Raw genomic sequence first — 27,141 nt, forward strand, 5'->3', positions numbered from 1 at the left:
AGAGTGAACGACCGTGTGTTGTAATGGCGGGTCCTCCGCGGACAAATTATAAATGAATCACGCCTGAAATCCATCTGACATTAAGTGCAAGTGTTTCCTTCGCTTAACATTTAGTGTGTGAATCAGTGTTTTGCAGAAGTTGCAACAACAATGAGTTAATATTAGCAGAACCAGTGACTAAATATTCAACTGCGGCTGTCTTTGCTGTCAAGATGAATCAGGAAATATACGTCGGTGACCTCAGAAGATAACAATGTATCGATTGCCAGGAAAGACATATATTTAATTTCTGACTGTTTCAAACATAAGTCGCGATAATTCGTATGCGAACAATAAAATATCACGTCAACTTTACAGCAAATTTTAAAATAACATCTGGGTTAGTGTCGATCTAGGTGCAACAACCGGCTGTGAATCGCACTTAACTTTGCCCTCAGGCAGAAAAACAATTACTCGCCACTCAAGGTCGTTTTTACTCAAGGTCAAATGTGACGTCGCAGATGCCGTCATTGATGTACGCGATGACGAATTCAGTTATATTTTTATCAAAATTAGGACAGAAGAAAAAAGTTTTGGGTGCATTTATTTCTGGGTTTGCGCAGAAATCAAGTAGGTTCACTCGATTTCGCTTCGTTGTTGCGTCGCAAGAAAAATGCCTGAAGTTTTAACTTTCATTTACCCCCTCTGTTTGGCAGGACAGCAAAATGAAAGTCTGTGGTAATTTGTGGAAAGTTGTTCTGGTCTCTGCAGCTGTTTGTGGCACTTTTGTTCAAAGTCACAGTTGGATTGCGTGCACAGATTATACGGAGAAGAACGGGGCGGATTGGAACCCAAATAAATGCCGAGGCTTTCCCAGAAATTCCGAAGAAAAATGCCCCAAGACAGGAGTGTTCGGACTCGATAAAGGTTTGTAGACGTTGAACCCAATAATTTCGTTGCTCTGACAACATGTTGTCCAGGTTACGACCACATTCCCAACAACGAGAATGCGTGTGGGGAAAAGAACCGCGTTTACACTGACAGTCATCCAATGGCGGTTTACTACCCGGGTCAGCAAGTCGTTCTTGTTCACCCAATGAAGGTAAAATTATTGCTAATCCAACAATTAACGATGAAACAGCTGATATTTTGACTTGACAGAATCACGGCGCCGACAGTGGATGTGGAAACATTTGGATTCCAGATTACGGCTCCTGGATATACAGAACAGGGGGACCCCCCAAACAGTCGGATCCAACGCTCGAAGGATTCAAACAAAACCCAGTATTTGATCTCGGTGAGTTGGTCGGTGAAATTTTAACGGAAGATTCATTTATGTGACTATGATTTTTGTGTCAGGTCGATCGCCGCGGGGTTCGGACTTCGGCACAGATCCGTCGTTGAGCAGCAAATATCCAAAACCCGGTTACGGCAATGCACCAAAATTCTGCGCCAACACCGACAAAGCGATGGGAACGTACAGTTTCAATGTTCCACGGAACCTAAGGGCTGGGACGTACACCTTCATGTGGCTGTGGTCGTTCAACTCGGAGAATAATATGTACAGCACTTGCTTCGAAGTTGAAATCGCCGCAAACAAAGCAACTCGCGACGCCAAACTCAGGGTAACTGTTATCTTATAAACTCGGAAAAAGAATCTGCTAATAACATTTCTGATAATATAGTCGTCTATAGAAAGCGGCATGCTTAGGGCATCAAATTTTCGTACATAATACACACTAGTATCAGGAATATTGGTTTGTTAATAAAATGTTTAGAGATGTTCGGCCTTTCATCACAGAAGAATGCAATTATCATGATTAGACGGCGGGCCGCACCTTTGTTGAATTTACGTTGTCGGGTAGCAAACGTCTTTATGTTAAGTTAACAGCTTCTTGTTGAAGTTCGCTGGTGATTTTGGTCGCATTGCTACGAAGGAGAAAAATATTACTGAGCGCATTGATCTGCATAAAAACACAAAAAATAACTGAAACTGCTTGTTAGCACTGCATTGATAGTATAGCTGGCCACACTTCTTATTTACTGCCGCTTCTTATAAATAACAGTCTTCTTTTAGAATTTCTATCATTACAATAACCGTTATTGTTTTTCATAGGCGAAAGGCTTCAATGACCTCACAGAGCCATGTGGCGGACTGACGTCAAACCCTGACGTCATGGGGAATTCCAACCCTGGCTGCACCAAGCAAGCGCAAGTTACGTACGCAGCAACAGCGGGAAATTCCTCTCCACCCCCAGCAACGCAAGAAACCCCAGATGTAGAAAGTCCAACCGAATCCGTCGGATTTACCCCCTACCCATTCTGGCTGGGGTTAACGACGCCCAGCGCACAACCCCCGTCTGGGGAAAATCCTGTAAGTGGATATCATCGGCCACCAAAACCTCACAGGTAAGCGTCAATAAAATCTTATGCAAGAGTGTGAATATTAACCGGGTTTCAACCTTAACAACCCGTAACGTGCTACACGTCCCGGCAACAGATGGAAAATCAACCACATTTCATTGTATTTCATGTTTTCAGCATTCACATGAGCGTGAATGTTCACATGAGCTCGCAGCAATTCTCGGGGGAAATGAGACTTCCGGTGGCGCGTGACCGAACAATCAGAAGATACGTCAGCGCAGATTTCACTTGTGACGTCATAACTGCAAGTGTAAGTTCTCTATGGATTTTCAGAAACACGTGGATATTTGTCATGTGACAACTTTATACAAGGTTGAATGAACTCGTTGTTTAATTTTGTAGTTTTGGAACGCGATGACAATTTCGGACATGGAAGAATCGCTTAAATCACGCCACTTTGATATTATGCAACAAGGGTCGGAAGAAATCAAAACAAATCGAGTGTTTTATCACGTGACGTTTGATGACGCGTGTGACCTCTCGATGCATCCGCCTGTTGTGAGACTAACACGCGAAGATCTGATGTAAATATTTCCTGGTACTCAGTTTTGTTGCGCCCAAATACATTTGTATGTTGTAACGCTGTTGTGTGGTCTGTCCTACGATGACATAATTTCGTCGCGAACAAATGAACACTTGTGAAAAAGGTGTGGCTCGTAATCTGATAATTTGCCGGCTATTCATGTACATGAGCTTACAATATCCGGTTGTGGCCAGAACAGTGTGATATTCGTGAAGCAAACACAGAGGCGGTCAACCACAAGTAGTGACTACCAACTTCACGCGCCTAAGGGATAGTTACGTCACTCGCTAAACGAAACACAAAAGATGTTTGCACTGCCCAAGGACAGATCAGTTTTATTTGCATAATTCAAATCAAAATGTTTTTCAAATAAATAACAGTTGTCTGATCCGATGTTGGAAATTCGCCGATTTACTCCTGAAACAACAAATACACGAGTGAGACAAAAATAAAAACCATCAAACACAGTAAAAAAAACCAAAGTTTTAGCAAAATTAAGTTTTTCAAACATGACTTCCATGTCAGTACCTTGTGATCTCTTGCTTTAGATCTCATCTTGTTGAGAGCAGACTCTGCCATCTCAGCTCTCTCCTCAGCATCGTCAAGTTCATGTTGAAGTTTTCTGTACTTGCTCAAATTTGTGTTCGCTTGCTCCTCCTGTCAATCAAATGCATTGTGTTAGAATGAAAGGGCGTGTGTCGGTTAAACCACTTTTACTTACAGCCTCCTCAGCTTGTCTCTTGTATGTCTTGACCTTGATTTGAAGTTTGTCAACAAGATCCTGGATTCTGGTGAGATTCTTCTTATCTTCTTCACCTTGGTAAGTAATCTCCTTCAACTTGCGTTCAAGTTTACGTTGCGATTTCACCGAATCACCGTTGCGTCGTTGTTCAGAGTCAAGCTCGTTCTCAAGTTCGCGAATCTGGAAGTAAAATAACAATGAGCGTCCGACAACGCTTGCTGTGAATCAACAAGCACAAGCACTTACTCTTGTCTCAAGTTTCTGCACTTGTTTCTTTCCTCCCTTCAGAGCGATGTTCTCAGCTTCATCCAATCGCTGTTGCAGGTCCTTTACAGTTTGTTCCATGTTCTTCTTCATTCTCTCCAAGTGAGAAGACAAGTCTTGCTCTTTCTTCAATTCCTCTGCCATTGTTGCAGCCTGAAACATGATCGAGGAAATTTGAAACAAACGGAAGAAACAGATATAATCGGTGAGAATCCGACTTACATCAACGATCGCCTTCTTGGCCTTATCTTCAGCGTTGCGCTGTTCTTGGACAGATTCCTCAACTTCAGATTGCATGGTTTGCAATTCGCCTTCGAGTTTTCGCTTCTGGTTGATGAGAGCCGTGTTTTGTGTGTGAAGAAGATTTGATCGTTCGCTGAACAAAACAAGTTCGATTAGTAAGCAAAACCAGCACACTCGGATATCCACTGTTTCATTCGTACAAACCTGCTTTCAAGCAATTCGGTTTCAGCCAGTTTTCTACCGCGTTCAGCTTGATCAAGAGCGGATCGAAGCTCTTCAATCTCAGCTGTGAGAAGATTACCACGACGCTCGATCACCGCTGTCTGTTCCTGCAAATCTTCCGAGTGTCTTTGAGCTTCGTCAACGTGCATTTCAAGATCCTGAGAACAAACTTGATTACTTTCTGTGCTTTTGACATGTAGTAGATGTTTTTCTCATTACTTACCTTAATATGGGCTTGTACGGATTTTGCTTGTTTCTGGGCTTCAGATGCTTGTCTAGTTGCATGGCCAAGCTGAATCTCAAGGTCATTGAGGTCACCCTCCATTTTCTTCTTAATACGAACAGCTTCCTGGCGAGATTTGCTTTCCGAGTCCAACGTGGTTTGCATGGATTCGATTGCACGTTGTTGGTTGCGTCTAACGATCAGAACAGAATTTTACCAAATGACCAATAACGTATTCAATGATGAGATTTACCTCTGGTTGTCGATTTCTTCTTCCTTCTCTGAAACTCGTCTCTCAAACTCTTGCTTCACTTGAGCAAGCTCGACTTGCAATCTAAGAACCTTCGACTCTTCTCCTTCAATCGCTCCTTCAGCCTCCTCGAGAGCAGCTTGCATTTCGTTTCTTTCATGCTCCAAAGTTCTCTTGGCCTTTTCCAGCTCATGAATGCTCTTTCCTCCCTCTCCCAATTGATCAGTGAGATCAGCAATCTCCTCTGCAATGCAAGAAATTGATTAGGACAATTGTCAAAGGTTGATATTAAACCTAAAACGAACCTTGTAAGTTTTTGTTTTCTCGCTTCACTGTTTCAAGTGCGTCAAGAGATTCTTCGTAAGCGTTCTTCATCTTGAAGAGTTCAGTTGAAAGACTGCGAGATTCTTTCTGGGATTGTTCCAACTCAACTTGGACTTCTTCCTGCTTCTGTTTATGCTCAGCGAGAACCTGGGAAAGATTTTTATGTTATGAGCTGCAGTTTGGCACACAAAGTTATAATTTCAAACCTTATCGAAGTTTCGCTGTTTTTTGTCAAGAGAAGCAGCGGCCGAGTTGGATCTCTCCAAGTCGATTGTAAGATCTTCAATTTCTCCTTGAAGACGGTTCTTTGTCTTTTCAAGACTTGATGCTTTGGCCTGCATCGCTTCTACTTGTTCCTCAGCATCCTGAAGTCGAACCGCCAACTTTTTCCTGCGCATCATTAAAATTTTACGTTGTGGTGAACTTTAACATAGATTTCCTGGAAACAGATTCCTACTTTGCGTCTTCCAGTTCCTCAGTCCTCTGGATCGCATCTGTCTCGTATTTGTTCCTCCACTGAGCAACTTCAGCGTTTGCCTTCGACAGAGCTCGTTGAAGTTCGGCCTTTGCTTCTTGTTCTTCTTCGTATTGTTCCCTCAACAAGTCGTTGTCATGACGAGCGGCCTACCAACAACAAATTTGTATTTTACAACGATGCTGGTTTGGTTTGTTTTTAAAAATTGATAAAAAGGGCAAGCAAATATACCTGCACAGCATGGGCGAGTGCTGCCTTGGCCTTGGTTTCCTCTTCAACCACTCGCTTCAGTTCATCAATTTGTTGGGTTGAGCTGTTTTTACTGCGCGTCAGTTGCGCCATCAAGTGTTCACGCTCCTCCAATTGTCGACCAAATTCACCTGAGAAAAGATGAGAGTAGTTAAAATGCCCACACCAAAACATCTATGTTTAAAACTTACCGTTCTCGGATGAAAGTCTTGCCTTTGCGGCGTTTAATTCGTTGACCTCCTTGGTAAAGTTATCATTCTTCATCTTTGCCTCATTCAGTTGTTCCTCCAAGTTTCGAGACATCTTCTCGTAGTTGAGCTTAGATTTGGTGACGCTCTCAACATTAGATGCGAGATCATCGATCTCCATCTTCATTTCACTCTTCTCCTTTTCCAATTTTTGTTTAACCCGTTGCAAGTTGTCGATCTTTGCAAAGAACGAATTGTTAGAAGTGAACATTTAGACTTCGTACAAAACATTTTTACCTGTTCGCTCATTTCGGCTGAAGTGTCAGCATGCTTCTTACGCAAAGTTGAAACAGTAGCTTCGTGTGATAAATTGGATTCTTCCAACTCGCGACGGAGTTTAGCGAATTCAGCTTCGCGACGCTTGTTTAGTTCGATCTGAAACAATGAAAAGTTGAAATGCTTGCTGCTCGAACACTTGGCGCATCCATCTCACCTGTGCAGCAGTTGCACCGCCAGCCTCTTCAAGTCGCTCACTAAGCTCTTCCAACTCACGTGACAGATCAGCTCTTTGCTTTTCAACTTTAGCTCGCGCAGCTCGCTCTGCTTCCAGTTCCTCCTCAAGCTCTTCAATTCTTGCCTGAAGCTCCTTGATCTTCTTCTGCAGTTGGGCAACCAACGCTTGTTCATCTTCCAACTTCGTAGCGAGCTGGCTGTATTCGAATTCCTGCTTCTTCAATTTCTCTTCAAGCCGTTGCTTGTCGTTCTCAAGATCCATCACCGTTTCTTGAGTGAGACGAAGATCTCCTTCTAACTTTCTCTTGGTTCTTTCAAGTTCCATTCGAAGTTTCTTCTCTTGTTCAAGCGAAGCCTCCAACTACGAAAGGAAATTGTTAGTTCGTTGCACAAACACAAGAACTTGCATCTTTATACTTACATCATCGACTTGTTGTTCGAGTTTGGATTTTTGTTTTGTCAAACTGTTAACTTTATCTTCTTCCGATTGAAGATCGTCAAGAGTTTGTTGATGAGCTTCTTGCAAAGCCTTCTTTTCTTTTTGCAGTTTGGCGATTTGTTCATCTTGTGTTGCCAATTCCTCTTGGAGATTTTTCAGCTAAAGAAAAGACAAAATTTGTGTAACCAACAATTTCTACCTTATTAACATCAAATTTACAAATGTTTACCTTGTTTTCAGTTGCATGTTTCTCTTTCTCAACTTTAGCCAATGTTATCTCAAGATCATCGATGTCTTTTTTCAACTCGGAGCATTCATCTTCCAACTTGCGTTTCTTCGACACAAGCTCATTGTTGAGTTCTTCTTCATCCTCCAAGCGCTCAGTGAGTTCCTTGATCTTTCCATCCAACTCAACCTTGGTCTTAATCAGTTGATCACATCTGTCCTCGCCATCATCAATTTGATCTTGTTGCTGGAGATTAACATCAAGTTTATTTCATGTTTTATCAAGTTCTATCATGAATTAGTCAAACTTACAGCTTGAAGTTGCATGAGAAGATCGTTTTTCTCTTGAATAAACGAAACTTGCATCTCCTCCAACTCCTTTCGTCTTTTCACTTCCTTCTCCAAGTTAACTTTGCATTCCTCGTAGTCCTTCTCAAGAACTTCCAATTCCTTTGCGGCTTCAGCAGTCTTCAAGAGTGGCTTGATCTTGAACATAAGCTTCATCCACTCCCATGTTGCCATTCCGAAGTAAGCTCTCAAGTTCGACTGAATGACGCGGCAGGCTTGTCTAAACATGAAAGTTTACGTGTTATTCAATGCAACTTTAACTCAGTAAATTAGCCAGTTGATATTTTACCTTCGCTCAATCATTTTCTGATATTCGCGTCTCATGATCATTCCTCTCATACGAGCTTGGACAAGTTTGAAGATTGATGAAAGTTTGTTGTCGCGCATTTCCTCGAGTTTACCGATCATACCAGCACGGAAGAACACCTAACAAACATTTGAATGGTTTTATGTTTTACTGCACGAGTGAAATGGAAACGTGCGATTTGTATTTACTTTAGTATGGCCGAGCTTGTAGCTTTCATGGTCGATGTCGATGCTTCCAAGAAGTTTCTCAGATGATTTCTTGCTGTCCATGAACTGACCTTCAGGTGCGGCATTTGGGTTCAAGATTCGGTAACTAAACAGACATCATCGTTATAAAGTGTGTGTTGGGTTGTGGAGACAAACTGGGAACGAAACGAACCGTTGTTTGAAGTCACCATACGGAATTCTGTTGGGGAATCCCTTCCTGCAGATACGGATACCTTCCAATACACCATTACAACGAAGCTGGTGAAGAACGAGATGAGATTCCATCATTCCTGGTTGTTTCTGTTCGTTGGGAATCAGACAGCGGACAAAGTGAGGAGACGTCGATCTGGAATAACAAATTGGATAAAAAATTTCTGCTGCTGCAAGTTAACAACTTTATTCTTACCTTAAGTTAGTCATGAGGTTGTTGAGGGATTGTCTGTGAAGAGATGAGACAGTGTTGAAGGATCCTCCCTTCTTACGCTTTCCTCCTTTTCCGCCACCGCTCGCAGCTACAACGTAATTATGTTAAACTTTATCATAACTTGACATTTACATTCAATCATTACCTTCGTCTGGGCTCACCCATCCATCCCAGATGGTTTGCATCAGTTTCATCGATGCTTTCTTGTAAAGTTCAACGACGCTGTTGTTCACTGGATCTTTGTTCTTCTCCAACCATCCACAGATGTTGTAACCAACCTGTTGCAATAAAAACACAAATAAGAACCAAAATACAACGGAGTCATAAGCGTTGCTTACGGTTCCAGCGTAATGGTAGAGTTCGAAGTGGGCTTCGTATTTTGACTTCTTTGTTGGTTTTCCGAAAGCTTTGCTCTTTCCAAGATGGTTTTGGTAAAGTTTTTCCTTAAAGCTGTTATCAGAAGCTTTTGGGAACATGCATTCTTCCTCGAGAATCGACATGATACCAAGGGGCTGCGTTAAACACACATGAATTATTTTGATTCCACTTGCAAGATTGGTTGAAATGTGGTTGCTATACCTTCTCAATAAGTTCAATGCAAGCTGCCAAGTCCATTCCGAAATCGATGAAAGTCCATTGGATTCCTTCCTTCTTGTATTCTTCCTGCTCAAGGACGAACATGTGGTGGTTGAAGAACTGCTGAAGTTTCTCGTTGGTGAAGTTGATGCAGAGTTGTTCGAAGCTGTTGCACTGCCAACACAAATGTGGTCAGTAAAAAGTTGCTTGCGAGAATGTTGACAGCAGCAAGTTTACTTACATCGAAGATTTCGAACCCAGCGATATCAAGCACGCCGATGAAGAAGCTTCTTGGCAGCTTGGTGCTCAGAGTTTGATTGATAAGTTTCACCAACCAGTCGAAATGGCGACCGAACAGGGCTTTGCTGAGAGCTCCCATACCATATGAAACCTATGTTGTGTATTTAAACGTCAGATTTTCAGGAAACAAACCGCAACAAACCAGAAGTCTGTAAACACAAGGTTACCTGACTGCAAGATTGTCCTTTGGTGACGAACTCATTTCCAACCTTGACACGTGGATGACACAAGTATTTGATAAAATCGGCAGAGTTGAGACCATAGAGGTAAGCCACTTTGTCGGCCTCTGCAAAGCACAAGAGTTTATGATACGAGTTTCAATGTGGATCCGTTGATGTTGTGTCGTTTACAAACCTTCAGTGCCGTCAGGTTCAGCTTGCTCCTCTCGTTGCTTGTTCTTAAACTTCATGTTTTGTTGGTGAAGGATGCCGGCCATCAGTCGGTAGATGCCGCTGATTTCCTCCTGACTGAATCCGAGGATGCGGAAAGCTTCCTGAAATCAGACATCCGTAAAATTCGGTATTCTGTCGCAATCACAAAATGTTTCTTACGTCAGTCAACAACAGCTCCTCGCTGTCATCCAGATTGTCGACGGTCACAACACCTTGACTGATGGTTTTGTACTCGTAAGGATCTTTGGAAACCAAAAGTTGATCTGCAATCAAAGTTTATCATAAGTTGTTGAGTAGATAGCAACAAGTGAATGTTTCCATGAAATTTACCGATTAGTTCCGGTTTTCCTCCTGAGATGATTTGGTAGAAGATGTGGTAATTACGTTCACCTCCCAGTTGGTAGATGACACGAGATTTCTCCAGCAAATCTAAACAACAAAGTCGGTGTAATTGTGTGTTGTTGTTCGACTACTTAGTGGTAACTCACAATGTTCAATGTCTCCTGATGCCAACATTCCGGTGCTCCCAAAGTGAATTCGGATAAACTTGCCCTGTTCAAATAACGTTTGTATCAAACACGGGAACAATCCGTTAATATCTCGATGCGACTTACGAAACGTGAAGAGTTGTCGTTACGGACTGTCTTTGCGTTACCGAAAGCTTCCATAGCCGGGTTACACTGGACAATTTGATCTTCGAGAGTTCCCTGTATACAAAACATATCTTTGCAATACAGATCATATTAATGTTTTGTGATTTTGTGAAACACACCTTGGATTCGTCTTGTTTTCCACCGAAGGCAGCAACCAGAGCAAAGTATTGGATGACTTTCTTCGTGTTAACAGTTTTTCCAGCTCCAGATTCGCCACTGAACACAAACGCGATGAAATTTACAAATGTTGGATTAAAACAATTAAAGCAACCGACAACATGACATTGTTTGAACTTACGTGATCAACATGGACTGATTTTCCCGGTCTAAAAAGAAAACAGAAAGTTGAGATTTGAAAGGTGACGTGGTTCAACTTCTGTTGTGGTACTTACTCATCAACATGTTGGCGTAAGCGTTGTCGGCGATCGAATAAAGATGGGGAGGCATTTCAGTTCGTCGCTTGCCCTTGTATGCAGAGATGACGTATGGAGCATACACAGGCAACATCTTGTAGGGATTCACGGTGACACAGAAGAGACCAGAGTAGGTCTGCAAACCAAATTTCACGTTTATTAACATTTCGGTTTTACTGTTTTACATTTCGTGGATTGAAACTTACGTAAATCATGAAAGACTCGTAGCGAGTTCTCAAGTTGTTCAAAACGCTCGCTTCGTTGAGGAAAGTCATGTTTGCCATATCTTCACACTTTTCATATCTCGGTGGGTTCATCTCTTGCACGTCATCTTCCTTCACTGTCATTTCCTGCAAAGCAACATCTTCTTTATAGATTTCTTTTCTATTTACATTATACCAGTCAAATTGTTCTTACTTTTCCAGCATCTATTGATTTGATCGTACATTTTCCACCTTCGTTCTTGATCATTTCACCAACAACGTAAGCATTCTCTTTGTCGGGAAACCAAACGTATTTCTTGCCTGCGTTGAATAATTTTTTTTAATTTTGTTGAAACGACGACGCTTTCCATTAAACTTTCTCCTTACCGTCGGGTTTCTTGGTCTGGTTTTCCAGAATCTTCTCGTGGGTCATCCGAAGATAAGGAGCAGCATCTCGGACTGATTCGTAATCGAACGTTGCCATGATGGCGTTGAGATAAAAATCTTAAATATTATAAGACAGTTGTTAATGAGATCTTTTTGCCATTTGACAAAATGTCATATACAACGCAACGATATATGGATTGTCTGACCCTGTAACTATCGGAGTAAACCGTAGAATCAAACTGCCTTGTTAAACATTACCTGTAGTTGATGAAGAACGTGAAGTTGAAATTACTCAACTGATGATCTTGGACTGCTCCAGCGCCGTTTATAAAGCCTGAGATTTTTTCTTCACTCTTTTCGAAACACAGCTGTTGCGTCATCACCAAACCATCTATGTCGTCACCATGCTTGTTATGTCGTCACCTCTTGTAGTTAGCGAGGGTGATAATGTCGGTGAGACAAAGCGAAGCTGAGCGAACAGTCACCGTTTGAATCTTGGCGGGAAGCCATTCTACCGGGAGTTAACCATTAACGAACGGTTGCGTTTGGTGACGTGTCGGTCATATGATTGTTTGAATATCTGCACGTTTATGAAAAACTTGATGGCAACCATTTTATGTTGGCAACTTGAAGACTCCTGCATTGCCACAAAACATTTGGTTAGGGTCCAAAATTGCATCAAACCATTAATAGAATAAATCATTTAGCTTACTCAGCGGTGCTTTAATAATTAATTTCATATCGATTTACACACATATGCTTTGAAGTGGACTTTGTTTCACGGCCCAGAACACAAAATACCGGTTCACCAGGTTCTGGAATTACATCTGAATAAAACAACGTTGCAAGTTTGGTTTGCGTCTGTGTAATGTGAGACGTTATAGTCTGGTTGTATTAACACAATAAAGCTATTTTCTTTCATTGTAGGTATAGTTTGCATGATAAACTTGAGCATAATGTCAGGGAAACAGGATTTCTAAAAAATTGCAATATACAAAGAGTTTGACATATTGGTAATATTTAGCACATATGTTAATGTTATTCGGAGTTTTTTCCTAAATGATTAAAAGCCACCTGTTTTTTATTTTAGCTTTTGATTTATCTTTTTGCTATTCGTGTACATATTAGACTTCGAGGAAGTGTTCCTTTACATAAATCTGTTATCTATTTTTATGTAGTCCAACGCGAACTACGACTAGTTTTCAAGTTTAAAAATTTTGCAATTAGGTCAAATGTACCATCACAATGTGTGTTCTGCACCCTTTCTTCCGGCGCTTAAACTATCCGGCAGGGTTTTTTGGTGGTTTCTTTTCCTGTCGAACCCCTACCTCTTTCCCTAACACGGGTGGTTAGATTAGATGCCAACTTGACCCTTTGTGTGTTGCTAAGCTGTGAACAGTTTTTGTGTTTGTTAAAAATGCAAGCTGTGACTATAACTTAAATACTAAAATTAAACATGACCATATATTAATGACTGAATAGGAAGTGTGTTAGTCAGTGGTCATTGTTGTCCAACCCAACTACTCCGACTATCTTTTACATTTTTTAAAATCTTTATTATTTTTGTTTAGTGTATTTACAAGCACAACGTTTTGAACCTATATCGCGTGCGTTTTCGTGCCACATTACCAATGCGTGTTATTCAGTTTGGTTCGTCACTGTGTAACTGTAAGTGCATAAAATACACAAATGCTGTTTACACTCATATGCATTAATGAGTGGCGAAAACACGTCACAATGGAGTTGCAAGTACAGAATTGCACTAAAACTACGAGCAGCATTAGAATTAGAATAACACTTCCTCAAAAACTATCAGGTAAACAAGAATTTGAATCAGAATTTTATTTACACCAACCAACTTTAGTTCATTTTAAATATGAACACCAAGATTTGTACGTTTTGCAGTATATACTTCGCCGACGTGACATTAAGCAACGAGTGCAAATTTACTCATGTCCATGTGGTGATGACGCGTGCCAACATTTTACTGAGTAGCAATGGTTTGTGCCAGCTGATTTCAATAATAAGGAGAAACCAGAGCGTTTTTTCCATAATGGCTGGATTTTAAGACTATTGAATGATAAAAAAAAAACTAAAAACAAGCAGTTCAAATTAGCACTTCAATTTTTATTGGCGCACCATAAAAATCACCTCGAGTTGACACGCGTGCCAGGGGTTGCAGACACCTGGTGTAAACCTTTGTGTCTTTATACTACTTTGAGCTAAAAATCATTAAAAATCATTTGTTTCATACAAAAACTATCGAAACTACATTTCCCTATACTGTAAATCTAGAACCTAATGACTGAAGATACAAACTAAAAAAGAATACTAGTTTTCTTGATCTGGTGAACTGACAGACAAACTGTATTCTCTTTCACTACCAGACTATATATTATACCACAACACCAATGAGGTAGAGACTACGATTTAGTCTTGTTTGCAACTGTGTTTCTTGTTTGTAAGTACGAATTTAAAATATGTTTTAGTGATAAGGTTTGTTTTTGTGAGCTTTGGACATGAAGCGCATTCTCGTATCACATGCCTCAAATGCAATTGGACACCTCCCTAAACGCCTAACCCTAACACTAAACCTAACCCTCAAAATTAGGGTTGGCCCGATACCAATATTTTGAACCGATACCGATACCCGATATTTTACCCCAAAAGTACTGCGATCCGATACCGATACCCGATACTTTGCAAACAAGCAAAAACATTTTCAAACTGATGTATTTGTAATGTGTTTTCCCATCACAGTTAATTTAACAACACACTCAGTCTAATAAATCACTTAAGGCCGTAAAATGCCCAGGTCTGGTAAAGACTCTTTGGCAAATCAGCTGGCGAGCTAACGATGCCCTAACGACGGTGGTGCATTGGAGTCATAACTAACGATTGGTGCACTTGTTGTTACGCATCTGATCACGTGATTACGTTTATGCTACGCGCTTTGCAACGTCTTACCGGCGTCTATTGTTTGTAACGTCTTACCGGCGTTAATGTTTTACGACTTTGACAACTAAAAACATTTAACGATCATGGCTTTAGGCAGAGAATGGGATTGTCTGTTAATATCCTCAAAACAGTGAAGGAATCCCAAAACATATGACGTTTGGGTCATTTCTTAACGCCAACTTTTGTATTGCAAAATCGCAGGTAGTTTAATTGGGATTCAAAAGTTCACCTAAAGTCATAGAAAATAATTTGTCACTGATAACACTAGGAATGTCTAAATACACTTGGCCATACAAATTAAACACCCGCCGTTTCGAAACTTATGCTTACAAACGTCTACAATGAACTTTGTGTGTTGTGACGCTCGCTCGCAATTAACGCGGGCCTAAAAACGTGTTGCGGCATTAAGTCGCTGTAGCGATTTAGGTCATCTTATTTCATTAAATCCAAAACGAACGCGTTTTTTAGTTGTAGTCCCATAAATATTTTATCACAGCCGATGGTTGTTGTTTTTTGCCTCCTTTCATTTTCAATTTTACACATGATAAAGTCTCAAAGAAAGTATCGGTACTTGTACCGATACCGCTAAAGTATCGGACGAGTACCGATACTGCTCGAAGCATCGGGTATCGGCGCCGATACAGTACTATCGGGCCATCCCTACTCAAAATGCTGTGGATCAAACCGGTGTTTTTCAGCAAAACTACCAAATTAACGCGCCTAAGGGATGGTTACGTCACTCGCTAAACGAACACGAAAGATGTTTGCACTGCCCAAGGACAGATCAGTTTTATTTGCATAATTCAAATCAAGAGGTTTTTCAAATAAATAACAGTTGTCTGATCCGTGGTGGGAAATTCGCCGATTTACTCCTGAAACAACAAATACACGAGTGAGACAAAAATAAACACCATCAAACACAGTAAAAAAAACCCAAAGTTTTAGCAAAATTAAGTTTTTCAAACATGACTTCCATGTCAGTACCTTGTGATCTCTTGCTTTAGATCTCATCTTGTTGAGAGCAGACTCTGCCATCTCAGCTCTCTCCTCAGCATCGTCAAGTTCATGTTGAAGTTTTCTGTACTTGCTCAAATTTGTGTTTGCTTGCTCCTCCTGTCAATCAAATGCATTGTGTTAGAATGAAAGGGCGTGTTTCGGTTAAACCACTTTTACTTACAGCCTCCTCAGCTTGTCTCTTGTATGTCTTGACCTTGATTTGAAGTTTGTCAACAAGATCCTGGATTCTGGTGAGATTCTTCTTATCTTCTTCACCTTGGTAAGTAATCTCCTTCAACTTGCGTTCAAGTTTACGTTGCGATTTCACCGAATCACCGTTGCGTCGTTGTTCAGAATCAAGCTCGTTCTCAAGTTCGCGAATCTGGAAATCAAATAACAATGAGCGTCCGACAACGCTTGCTGTGAATCAACAAGCACAAGCACTTACTCTTGTCTCAAGTTTCTGCACTTGTTTCTTTCCTCCCTTCAGAGCGATGTTCTCAGCTTCATCCAATCGCTGTTGCAGGTCCTTCACAGTTTGTTCCATGTTCTTCTTCATTCTCTCCAAGTGAGAAGACAAGTCTTGCTCTTTCTTCAATTCCTCTGCCATTGTTGCAGCCTGAAACGTGATTGAGGAAATTTGAAACAAACGGAAGAAACAGATATAATCGATGAGAATCCGACTTACATCAACGATCGCCTTTTTGGCCTTATCTTCAGCGTTGCGCTGTTCTTGGACAGATTCCTCAACTTCAGATTGCATGGTTTGCAATTTGCCTTCGAGTTTTCGCTTCTGGTTGATGAGAGCCGTGTTTTGTGTGTGAAGAAGATTTGATCGTTCGCTGAACAAAACAAGTTCGACCAGTCAGCAAAACCAGCACACTCGGATATCCACTGTTTCATTCGTACAAACCTGCTTTCAAGCAATTCGGTTTCAGCCAGTTTTCTACCGCGTTCAGCTTGATCAAGAGCGGATCGTAGCTCTTCAATCTCAGCTGTGAGAAGATTACCACGACGCTCGATCACCGCTGTCTGTTCCTGCAAATCTTCCGAGTGTCTTTGAGCTTCGTCAACGTGCATTTCAAGATCCTGAGAACAAACTTGATTACTTTCTGTGCTTTTGACATGTAGTAGATGTTTTTCTCATTACTTACCTTGATATGGGCTTGTACGGATTTTGCTTGTTTCTGGGCTTCAGATGCTTGTCTAGTTGCATGACCAAGCTGAATCTCAAGGTCATTGAGGTCACCCTCCATTTTCTTCTTAATACGAACAGCTTCCTGGCGAGATTTGCTTTCCGAGTCCAACGTGGTTTGCATGGATTCGATTGCACGTTGTTGGTTGCGTCTAACGATCAGAACAGAATTTTACCAAATGACCAATAACGTATTCAATGATGAGATTTACCTCTGGTTGTCGATTTCTTCTTCCTTCTCTGAAACTCGTCTCTCAAACTCTTGCTTCACTTGAGCAAGCTCGACTTGCAATCTGAGAACCTTCGACTCTTCTCCTTCAATCGCTCCTTCAGCCTCCTCGAGAGCAGCTTGCATTTCGTTTCTTTCATGCTCCAAAGTTCTCTTGGCCTTTTCCAGTTCATGAATGCTCTTTCCTCCCTCTCCCAATTGATCAGTGAGATCAGCAATCTCCTCTGCAATGCAAGAAATTGATTAGGACAATTGTCAAAGGTTGGTATTGAAACCCAAAGGTTGATATTAAACCTAAAACGAACCTTGTAAGTTTTTGTTTTCTCGCTTCACTGTTTCAAGTGCGTCAAGAGATTCTTCGTAAGCGTTCTTCATCTTGAAGAGTTCAGTTGAAAGACTGCGAGATTCTTTCTGGGATTGTTCCAACTCAACTTGGACTTCTTCCTGCTTCTGTTTATGCTCAGCGAGCACCTGGAGAAGATTTTTATGTTATGAGCTGCAGTTTGGCACACAAAGTTATAATTTCAAACCTTATCGAAGTTTCGCTGTTTTTTGTCAAGAGAAGCAGCGGCCGAGTTGGATCTCTCCAAGTCGATTGTAAGATCTTCAATTTCTCCTTGAAGACGGTTCTTTGTCTTTTCAAGACTCGATGCTTTGGCCTGCATCGCTTCTACTTGTTCCTCAGCATCCTGAAGTCGAACCGCCAACTTTTTCCTGCGCATCATTAAAATTTTTAGTTGTGGTAAACTTTAACATAGATTTCCTGGAAACAGATTCCTACTTTGCGTCTTCCAGTTCCTCAGTCCTCTGGATCGCATCTGTCTCGTATTTGTTCCTCCACTGAGCAACTTCAGCGTTTGCCTTCGACAGAGCTCGTTGAAGTTCGGCCTTTGCTTCTTGTTCTTCTTCGTATTGTTCCCTCAACAAGTCGTTGTCATGACGAGCGGCCTACCAACAACAAATTTGTATTTTACAACGATGCTGGTTTGGTTTGTTTTTAAAAATTGATAAAAAGGGCAAGCAAATATACCTGCACAGCATGGGCGAGTGCTGCCTTGGCCTTGGTTTCCTCTTCAACCACTCGCTTCAGTTCATCAATTTGTTGGGTTGAGCTGTTTTTACTGCGCGTCAGTTGCGCCATCAAGTGTTCACGCTCCTCCAATTGTCGACCAAATTCACCTGAGAAAAGATGAGAGTAGTTAAAATGCCCACACCAAAACATCTATGTTTAAAACTTACCGTTCTCGGATGAAAGTCTTGCCTTTGCGGCGTTTAATTCGTTGACCTCCTTTGTAAAGTTATCATTCTTCATCTTTGCCTCATTCAGTTGTTCCTCCAAGTTTCGAGACATCTTCTCGTAGTTGAGCTTAGATTTGGTGACGCTCTCAACATTAGATGCGAGATCATCGATCTCCATCTTCATTTCACTCTTCTCCTTTTCCAATTTTTGTTTAACCCGTTGCAAGTTGTCGATCTTTGCAAAGAACGAATTGTTAGAAGTGAACATTTAGACTTCGTATAAAACATTTTTACCTGTTCGCTCATTTCGGCTGAAGTGTCAGCATGCTTCTTACGCAAAGTTGAAACAGTAGCTTCGTGAGATAAATTGGATTCTTCCAACTCGCGACGGAGTTTAGCGAATTCAGCTTCGCGACGCTTGTTTAGTTCGATCTGAAACAATGAAAAGTTGAAATGCTTGCTGCTCGAACACTTGGCGCATCCATCTCACCTGTGCAGCAGTTGCACCGCCAGCCTCTTCAAGTCGCTCACTAAGCTCTTCCAACTCACGTGACAGATCAGCTCTTTGCTTTTCAACTTTAGCTCGCGCAGCTCGCTCTGCTTCCAGTTCCTCCTCAAGCTCTTCAATTCTTGCCTGAAGCTCCTTGATCTTCTTCTGCAGTTGGGCAACCAACGCTTGTTCATCTTCCAACTTCGTAGCGAGCTGGCTGTATTCGAATTCCTGCTTCTTCAATTTCTCTTCAAGTCGTTGCTTGTCGTTCTCAAGATCCATCACCGTTTCTTGAGTGAGACGAAGATCTCCTTCTAACTTTCTTTTGGTTCTTTCAAGTTCCATTCGAAGTTTCTTCTCTTGTTCAAGCGAAGCCTCCAACTACGAAAGGAAATTGTTAGTTCGTTGCACAAACACAAGAACTTGCATCTTTATACTTACATCATCGACTTGTTGTTCGAGTTTGGATTTTTGTTTTGTCAAACTGTTAACTTTATCTTCTTCCGATTGAAGATCGTCAAGAGTTTGTTGATGAGCTTCTTGCAAAGCCTTCTTTTCTTTTTGCAGTTTGGCGATTTGTTCATCTTGTGTTGCCAATTCCTCTTGGAGATTTTTCAGCTAAAGAAAAGACAAAATTTGTGTAACCAACAATTTCTACCTTATTAACATCAAATTTACAAATGTTTACCTTGTTTTCAGTTGCATGTTTCTCTTTCTCAACTTTAGCCAATGTTATCTCAAGATCATCGATGTCTTTTTTCAACTCGGAGCATTCATCTTCCAACTTGCGTTTCTTCGACACAAGCTCATTGTTGAGTTCTTCTTCATCCTCCAAGCGCTCAGTGAGTTCCTTGATCTTTCCATCCAACTCAACCTTGGTCTTAATCAGTTGATCACATCTGTCCTCGCCATCATCAATTTGATCTTGTTGCTGCAGATTAACATCAAGTTTATTTCATGTTTTATCAAGTTCTATCATGAATTAGTCAAACTTACAGCTTGAAGTTGCATGAGAAGATCGTTTTTCTCTTGAATAAACGAAACTTGCATCTCCTCCAACTCCTTTCGTCTTTTCACTTCCTTCTCCAAGTTAACTTTGCATTCCTCGTAGTCCTTCTCAAGAACTTCCAATTCCTTTGCGGCTTCAGCAGTCTTCAAGAGTGGCTTGATCTTGAACATAAGCTTCATCCACTCCCATGTTGCCATTCCGAAGTAAGCTCTCAAGTTCGACTGAATGACGCGGCAAGCTTGTCTAAACATGAAAGTGTACGTGTTATTCAATGCAACTTTAACTCAGTAAATTAGCCAGTTGATATTTTACCTTCGCTCAATCATTTTCTGATATTCGCGTCTCATGATCATTCCTCTCATACGAGCTTGGACAAGTTTGAAGATTGATGAAAGTTTGTTGTCGCGCATTTCCTCGAGTTTACCGATCATACCAGCACGGAAGAACACCTAACAAACATTTGAATGGTTTTATGTTTTACTGCACGAGTGAAATGGAAACGTGCGATTTGTATTTACTTTAGTGTGGCCGAGCTTGTAGCTTTCATGGTCGATGTCGATGCTTCCAAGAAGTTTCTCAGATGATTTCTTGCTGTCCATGAACTGACCTTCAGGTGCGGCATTTGGGTTCAAGATTCGGTAACTAAACAGACATCATCGTTATAAAGTGTGTGTTGGGTTGTGGAGACAAACTGGGAACGAAACGAACCGTTGTTTGAAGTCACCATACGGAATTCTGTTGGGGAATCCCTTCCTGCAGATACGGATACCTTCCAATACACCATTACAACGAAGCTGGTGAAGAACGAGATGAGATTCCATCATTCCTGGTTGTTTCTGTTCGTTGGGAATCAGACAGCGGACAAAGTGAGGAGACGTCGATCTGGAATAACAAATTGGATAAAAAATTTCTGCTGCTGCAAGTTAACAACTTTATTCTTACCTTAAGTTAGTCATGAGGTTGTTGAGGGATTGTCTGTGAAGAGATGAGACAGTGTTGAAGGATCCTCCCTTCTTACGCTTTCCTCCTTTTCCGCCACCGCTCGCAGCTACAACGTAATTATGTTAAACTTTATCATAACTTGACATTTACATTCAATCATTACCTTCATCTGGGCTCACCCATCCATCCCAGATGGTTTGCATCAGTTTCATCGATGCTTTCTTGTAAAGTTCAACGACGCTGTTGTTCACTGGATCTTTGTTCTTCTCCAACCATCCACAGATGTTGTAACCAACCTGTTGCAATAAAAACACAAATAAGAACCAAAATACAACGGAGTCATAAGCGTTGCTTACGGTTCCAGCGTAATGGTAGAGTTCGAAGTGGGCTTCGTATTTTGACTTCTTTGTTGGTTTTCCGAAAGCTTTGCTCTTTCCAAGATGGTTTTGGTAAAGTTTTTCCTTAAAGCTGTTATCAGAAGCTTTTGGGAACATGCATTCTTCCTCGAGAATCGACATGATACCAAGGGGCTGCGTTAAACACACATGAATTATTTTGATTCCACTTGCAAGATTGGTTGAAATGTGGTTGCTATACCTTCTCAATAAGTTCAATGCAAGCTGCCAAGTCCATTCCGAAATCGATGAAAGTCCATTGGATTCCTTCCTTCTTGTATTCTTCCTGCTCAAGGACGAACATGTGGTGGTTGAAGAACTGCTGAAGTTTCTCGTTGGTGAAGTTGATGCAGAGTTGTTCGAAGCTGTTGCACTGCCAACACAAATGTGGTCAGTAAAAAGTTGCTTGCGAGAATGTTGACAACAGCAAGTTTACTTACATCGAAGATTTCGAACCCAGCGATATCAAGCACGCCGATGAAGAAGCTTCTTGGCAATTTGGTGCTCAGAGTTTGATTGATAAGTTTCACCAACCAGTCAAAATGGCGACCGAACAGGGCTTTGCTGAGAGCTCCCATACCATATGAAACCTATGTTGTGTATTTAAACGTCAGATTTTCAGGAAACAAACCGCAACAAACCAGAAGTCTGTAAACACAAGGTTACCTGACTGCAAGATTGTCCTTTGGTGACGAACTCATTTCCAACCTTGACACGTGGATGACACAAGTATTTGATGAAATCGGCAGAGTTGAGACCATAGAGGTAAGCCACTTTGTCGGCCTCTGCAAAGCACAAGAGTTTATGATACGAGTTTCAATGTGGATCCGTTGATGTTGTGTCGTTTACAAACCTTCAGTGCCGTCAGGTTCAGCTTGCTCCTCTCGTTGCTTGTTCTTAAACTTCATGTTTTGTTGGTGAAGGATGCCGGCCATCAGTCGGTAGATGCCGCTGATTTCCTCCTGACTGAATCCGAGGATGCGGAAAGCTTCCTGAAATCAGACATCAGTAAAATTTGGTGTTTTGTCGCAACAACAATATGTCTCTTACGTCGGTCAACAACAGCTCCTCGCTGTCATCCAGATTGTCGACGGTCACAACACCTTGACTGATGGTTTTGTACTCGTAAGGATCTTTGGAAACCAAAAGTTGATCTGTAATCAAAGTTTATCATAAGTTGTTGAGTAGATAGCAACAAGTGAATGTTTCCATGAAATTTACCGATTAGTTCCGGTTTTCCTCCTGAGATGATTTGGTAGAAGATGTGGTAATTACGTTCACCTCCCAGTTGGTAGATGACACGAGATTTCTCCAGCAAATCTAAACAACAAAGTCGGTGTAATTGTGTGTTGTTGTTCGACTACTTAGTGGTAACTCACAATGTTCAATGTCTCCTGATGCCAACATTCCGGTGCTCCCAAAGTGAATTCGGATAAACTTGCCCTGTTCAAATAACGTTTGTGTCAAACACGGGAACAATCCGTTAATATCTCGATGCGACTTACGAAACGTGAAGAGTTGTCGTTACGGACTGTCTTTGCGTTACCGAAAGCTTCCATAGCCGGGTTACACTGGACAATTTGATCTTCAAGAGTTCCCTGTGTACAAAACATATCTTTGCAATACAGATCATATTAATGTTTTGTGATTTTGTGAAACACACCTTGGATTCGTCTTGTTTTCCACCGAAGGCAGCAACCAAAGCAAAGTATTGGATGACTTTCTTCGTGTTAACAGTTTTTCCAGCTCCAGATTCGCCACTGAACATAAGAGTGATAAAATTTACAAATGTTGGATTAAAATAAACAAAGCAACCGACATCATGACATTGTTTGAACTCACGTGATCAACATGGACTGATTCTCCCGGTCTAAAAAGAAAACAGAAAGTTGAGATTTGAAAGGTGACTTGGTTCAACTTCTGTTGTGGTACTTACTCATCAACATGTTGGCGTAAGCGTTGTCGGCGATCGAATAAAGATGGGGAGGCATTTCAGTTCGTCGCTTGCCCTTGTATGCAGAGATGACGTATGGAGCGTACACAGGCAACATCTTGTAGGGATTCACGGTGACACAGAAGAGACCAGAGTAGGTCTGCAAACCAAATTTTACGTTTAGTAATATTTCAGTTTTAGTGTTTAACGTTTCTTTTAGATTGAAACTTACGTAAATCATGAAAGACTCGTAGCGAGTTCTCAAGTTGTTCAAAACGCTCGCTTCGTTGAGGAAAGTCATGTTTGCCATATCTTCACACTTTTCATATCTCGGCGGGTTCATCTCTTGCACGTCATCTTCCTTCACGGTCATTTCCTGCAAAGCGAAATCTTCTTTATAGATTTGTTTTTTATTTACATTATACCAATCAATTTGTTCTTACTTTTCCAGCATCTATTGATTTGATCGTACATTTTCCACCTTCGTTCTTGATCATTTCACCAACAACGTAAGCATTCTCTTTGTCGGGAAACCAAACATATTTCTTGCCTGCGTTGAATAATTTGTTTTAATTTTGTTGAAACGACGACGCTTTCCTTTAAACTTTCTCCTTACCATCGGGTTTCTTGGTCTGGTTTTCCAGAATCTTCTCGTGGGTCATCCGAAGATAAGGAGCAGCATCTCGGACTGATTCGTAATCGAACGTTGCCATGATGGCGTTGAGATAAAAATCTAAAATATTATAAGACAGTTGTTAATGAGATCTTTTTGCCATTTGACAAAATGTCATATACAACGCAACGATATATGAATCGTCTGACCCTGTAACTATCGGAGTAAACCGTAGAATCAAACTGCCTTGTCAAACATTACCTGTAGTTGATGAAGAACGTGAAGTTGAAATTACTCAACTGATGATCTTGGACTGCTCCAGCGCCGTTTATAAAGCCTGAGATTTTTTCTTCACTCTTTTCGAAACACAGCTGTTGCGTCATCACCAAACCATCTATGTCGTCACCATGCTTGTTATGTCGTCACCTCTTGTAGTTAGCGAGGGTGATAATGTCGGTGAGACAAAGCGAAGCTGAGCGAACAGTCACCGTTTGAATCTTGGCGGGAAGCCATTCTACCGGGAGTTAACCATTAACGAACGGTTGCGTTTGGTGACGTGTCGGTCATATGGTTGTTTGAATATCTGCACGTTTATGAAAAACTTGATGGCAACCATTTTATGTTGGCAACTTGAAGACTCCTGCATTGCCACAAAACATTTGGTTAGGGTCCAAAATTGCATCAAACCATTAATAGAATAAATCATTTAGCTTACTCAGCGGTGCTTTCATAATTAATTTCATATCGATTTACACACATATGCTTTGAAGTAGACTTTGTTTCACGGCCCAGAACACAAAATACCGGTTCACCAGGTTCTGGAATTACATCTGAATAAAACAACGTTGCAAGTTTGGTTTGCGTCTGTGTAATGAGAGACGTTATAGTCTGGTTGTATTAACACAATAAAGCTATTTTCTTTCATTGTAGGTATAGTTTGCATGATAAACTTGAGCATAATGTCAGGGAAACAGGATTTCTAAAAAATTGCAATATACAAAGAGTTTGACATATTGGTAATATTTAGCACATATGTTAATGTTATTCGGAGTTTTTTCCTAAATGATTAAAAGCCACCTGTTTTTTATTTTAGCTTTTGATTTATCTTTTTGCTATTCGTGTACATATTAGACTTCGAGGAAGTGTTCCTTTACATAAATCTGTTATCTATTTTTATGTAGTCCAACGCGAACTACGACTAGTTTTCAAGTTTAAAAATTTTGCAATTAGGTCAAATGTACCATCACAATGTGTGTTCTGCACCCTTTCTTCCGGCGCTTAAACTATCCGGCAGGGTTTTTTGGTGGTTTCTTTTCCTGTCGAACCCCTACCTCTTTCCCTAACACGGGTGGTTAGATTAGATGCCAACTTGACCCTTTGTGTGTTGCTAAGCTGTGAACAGTTTTTGTGTTTGTTAAAAATGCAAGCTGTGACTATAACTTAAATACTAAAATTAAACATGACCATATATTAATGACTGAATAGGAAGTGTGTTAGTCAGTGGTCATTGTTGTCCAACCCAACTACTCCGACTATCTTTTACATTTTTTTAAATCTTTATTATTTTTGTTTAGTGTATTTACAAGCACAACGTTTTGAACCTATATCGCGTGCGTTTTCGTGCCACATTACCAATGCGTGTTATTCAGTTTGGTCCGTCACTGTGTAACTGTAAGTGCATAAAATACACAAATGCTGTTTACACTCATATCCATTAATGAGTGGCGAAAACACGTCACAATGGAGTTGCAAGTACAGAATTGCACTAAAACTACGAGCAGCATTAGAATTAGAATAACACTTCCTCAAAAACTATCAGGTAAACAAGAATTTGAATCAGAATTTTATTTACACCAACCAACTTTAGTTCATTTTAAATATGAACACCAAGATTTGTACGTTTTGCAGTATATACTTCGCCGACGTGACATTAAGCAACGAGTGCAAATTTACTCATGTCCATGTGGTGATGACGCGTGCCAACATTTTTCTGAGTAGCAATGGTTTGTGCCAGCTGATTTCAATAATAAGGAGAAACCAGAGCGTTTTTTCCATAATGGCTGGATTTTAAGACTATTGAATGATAAAAAAAAAACTAAAAACAAGCAGTATAACAGGTCAAATTAGCACTTCAATTTTTATTGGCGCACCATAAAAATCACCTCGAGTTGACACACGTGCCAGGGGTTGCAGACACCTGGTGTAAACCTTTGTGTCTTTATACTACTTTGAGCTGAAAATCATTAAAAAACATTTGTTTCATACAAAAACTATCGAAACTACATTTCCCTATACTGTAAATCTAGAACCTAATGACTGAAGATACAAACTAAAAAAGAATACTAGTTTTCTTGATCTAGTGAACTGACAGACAAACTGTATTCTCTTTCACTACCAGACTATATATTATGCCACAACACCAATGAGGTAGAGACTACGATTTAGTCTTGTTTGCAACTGTGTTTCTTGTTTGTAAGTACGAATTTAAAATATGTTTTAGTGATAAGGTTTGTTTTTGTGAGCTTTGGACATGAAGCGCATTCTCGTATCACATGCCTCAAACGCAATTGGACACCTCCCTAAACGCCTAACCCTAACACTAAACCTAACCCTCAAAATTAGGGTTGGCCCGATACCAATATTTTGAACCGATACCGATACCCGATATTTTACCCCAAAAGTACTGCGATCCGATACCGATACTTTGCAAACAAGCAAAAACATTTTCAAACTGATGTATTTGTAATGTGTTTTCCCATCACAGTTAATTTAACAACACACTCAGTCTAATAAATCACTTAAGGCCGTAAAATGCCCAGGTCTGGTAAAGACTCTTTGGCAAATCAGCTGGCGAGCTAACGATGCCCTAACGACGGTGGTGCATTGGAGGCATAACTAACGATTGGTGCACTTGTTGTTACGCAGTTACGCATCTGATCACGTGATTACGTTTATGCTACGCGCTTTGCAACGTCTTACCGGCGTCTATTGTTTGTAACGTCTTACCGGCGTTAATGTTTTACGACTTTGACAACTAAAAACATTTAACGATCATGGCTTTAGGCAGAGAATGGGATTGTCTGTTAATATCCCCAAAACAGTGAAGGAATCCCAAAACATATGACGTTTGGGTCATTTCTTAACGCCAACTTTTGTATTGCAAAATCGCAGGTAGTTTAATTGGGATTCAAAAGTTCACCTAACGTCATAGAAAAGAATTTGTCACTGATAACACTAGGAATGTCTAAATACACTTGGCCATACAAATTAAACACCCGCCGTTTCGAAACTTATGCTTACAAACGTCTACAATGAACTTTGTGTGTTGTGACGCTCGCTCGCAATTAACGCGGGCCTAAAAACGTGTTGCAGCATTAAGTCGCTGTAGCGATTTAGGTCATCTTATTTCATTAAATCCAAAACGAACGCGTTTTTTAGTTGTAGTCCCATAAATATTTTATCACAGCCGATGGTTGTTGTTTTTGCCTCCTTTCATTTTCAATTTTACACATGATAAAGTCTCAAAAAAAGTATCGGTACTTGTACCGATACCGCTAAAGTATCGGACGAGTACCGATACTGCTCGAAGCATCGGGTATCGGCGCCGATACAGTACTATCGGGCCATCCCTACTCAAAATGCTGTGGATC

General features: G+C 40.8%; 3 protein-coding genes across 3 annotated transcripts; 1 reads left to right on the forward strand and 2 right to left on the reverse strand.

Moving 5' to 3' along the window:
* The first annotated feature begins 589 nt into the window (after window positions 1-589).
* LOC145227885 (uncharacterized) lies at window positions 590-2,983 on the forward strand. The gene is made up of 7 exons (XM_080092812.1): window positions 590-906; window positions 960-1,081; window positions 1,141-1,276; window positions 1,339-1,604; window positions 2,096-2,388; window positions 2,521-2,653; window positions 2,746-2,983. Exons 1-7 carry the CDS (start codon window positions 705-707, stop codon window positions 2,929-2,931), a joined length of 1,338 nt encoding a protein of 445 aa, XP_079948938.1. The 5' UTR covers window positions 590-704; the 3' UTR covers window positions 2,932-2,983.
* A 251-nt stretch (window positions 2,984-3,234) lies between these two features.
* LOC145227884 (myosin-7-like) lies at window positions 3,235-11,823 on the reverse strand. The gene is made up of 39 exons (XM_080092810.1): window positions 11,751-11,823; window positions 11,493-11,609; window positions 11,320-11,426; window positions 11,109-11,252; window positions 10,882-11,038; window positions 10,788-10,815; window positions 10,609-10,705; window positions 10,451-10,543; window positions 10,325-10,388; window positions 10,167-10,265; window positions 9,996-10,099; window positions 9,799-9,937; window positions 9,612-9,730; window positions 9,386-9,535; window positions 9,148-9,318; window positions 8,907-9,080; window positions 8,714-8,846; window positions 8,551-8,656; window positions 8,317-8,490; window positions 8,127-8,250; window positions 7,921-8,057; window positions 7,596-7,851; window positions 7,288-7,530; window positions 7,041-7,217; window positions 6,600-6,980; window positions 6,404-6,541; window positions 6,110-6,344; window positions 5,901-6,049; window positions 5,652-5,818; window positions 5,401-5,584; window positions 5,176-5,341; window positions 4,874-5,114; window positions 4,621-4,813; window positions 4,380-4,555; window positions 4,155-4,308; window positions 3,915-4,085; window positions 3,648-3,848; window positions 3,455-3,583; window positions 3,235-3,343 (listed from the first exon to the last, which is right to left on the reverse strand). The coding sequence occupies exons 2-39, from the start codon at window positions 11,587-11,589 to the stop codon at window positions 3,338-3,340; spliced, it is 5,784 nt and encodes a 1,927-aa protein (XP_079948936.1). The 5' UTR covers window positions 11,590-11,609; window positions 11,751-11,823; the 3' UTR covers window positions 3,235-3,337.
* Window positions 11,824-15,213: 3,390 nt separating this feature from the next.
* LOC145227911 (myosin-7-like) lies at window positions 15,214-23,825 on the reverse strand. The gene is made up of 39 exons (XM_080092867.1): window positions 23,753-23,825; window positions 23,495-23,611; window positions 23,322-23,428; window positions 23,111-23,254; window positions 22,882-23,038; window positions 22,788-22,815; window positions 22,609-22,705; window positions 22,451-22,543; window positions 22,325-22,388; window positions 22,167-22,265; window positions 21,996-22,099; window positions 21,799-21,937; window positions 21,612-21,730; window positions 21,386-21,535; window positions 21,148-21,318; window positions 20,907-21,080; window positions 20,714-20,846; window positions 20,551-20,656; window positions 20,317-20,490; window positions 20,127-20,250; window positions 19,921-20,057; window positions 19,596-19,851; window positions 19,288-19,530; window positions 19,041-19,217; window positions 18,600-18,980; window positions 18,404-18,541; window positions 18,110-18,344; window positions 17,901-18,049; window positions 17,652-17,818; window positions 17,401-17,584; window positions 17,176-17,341; window positions 16,854-17,094; window positions 16,601-16,793; window positions 16,360-16,535; window positions 16,135-16,288; window positions 15,895-16,065; window positions 15,628-15,828; window positions 15,435-15,563; window positions 15,214-15,322 (listed from the first exon to the last, which is right to left on the reverse strand). Exons 2-39 carry the CDS (start codon window positions 23,589-23,591, stop codon window positions 15,317-15,319), a joined length of 5,784 nt encoding a protein of 1,927 aa, XP_079948993.1. The 5' UTR covers window positions 23,592-23,611; window positions 23,753-23,825; the 3' UTR covers window positions 15,214-15,316.
* Between the last annotated feature and the right edge of the window lie 3,316 nt (window positions 23,826-27,141).

Source organism: Phallusia mammillata, chromosome 5, assembly GCF_965637545.1.
Source record: "Phallusia mammillata chromosome 5, kaPhaMamm4.hap1.1, whole genome shotgun sequence".
Classification (NCBI taxonomy): Eukaryota; Metazoa; Chordata; class Ascidiacea; order Phlebobranchia; family Ascidiidae; genus Phallusia; species Phallusia mammillata.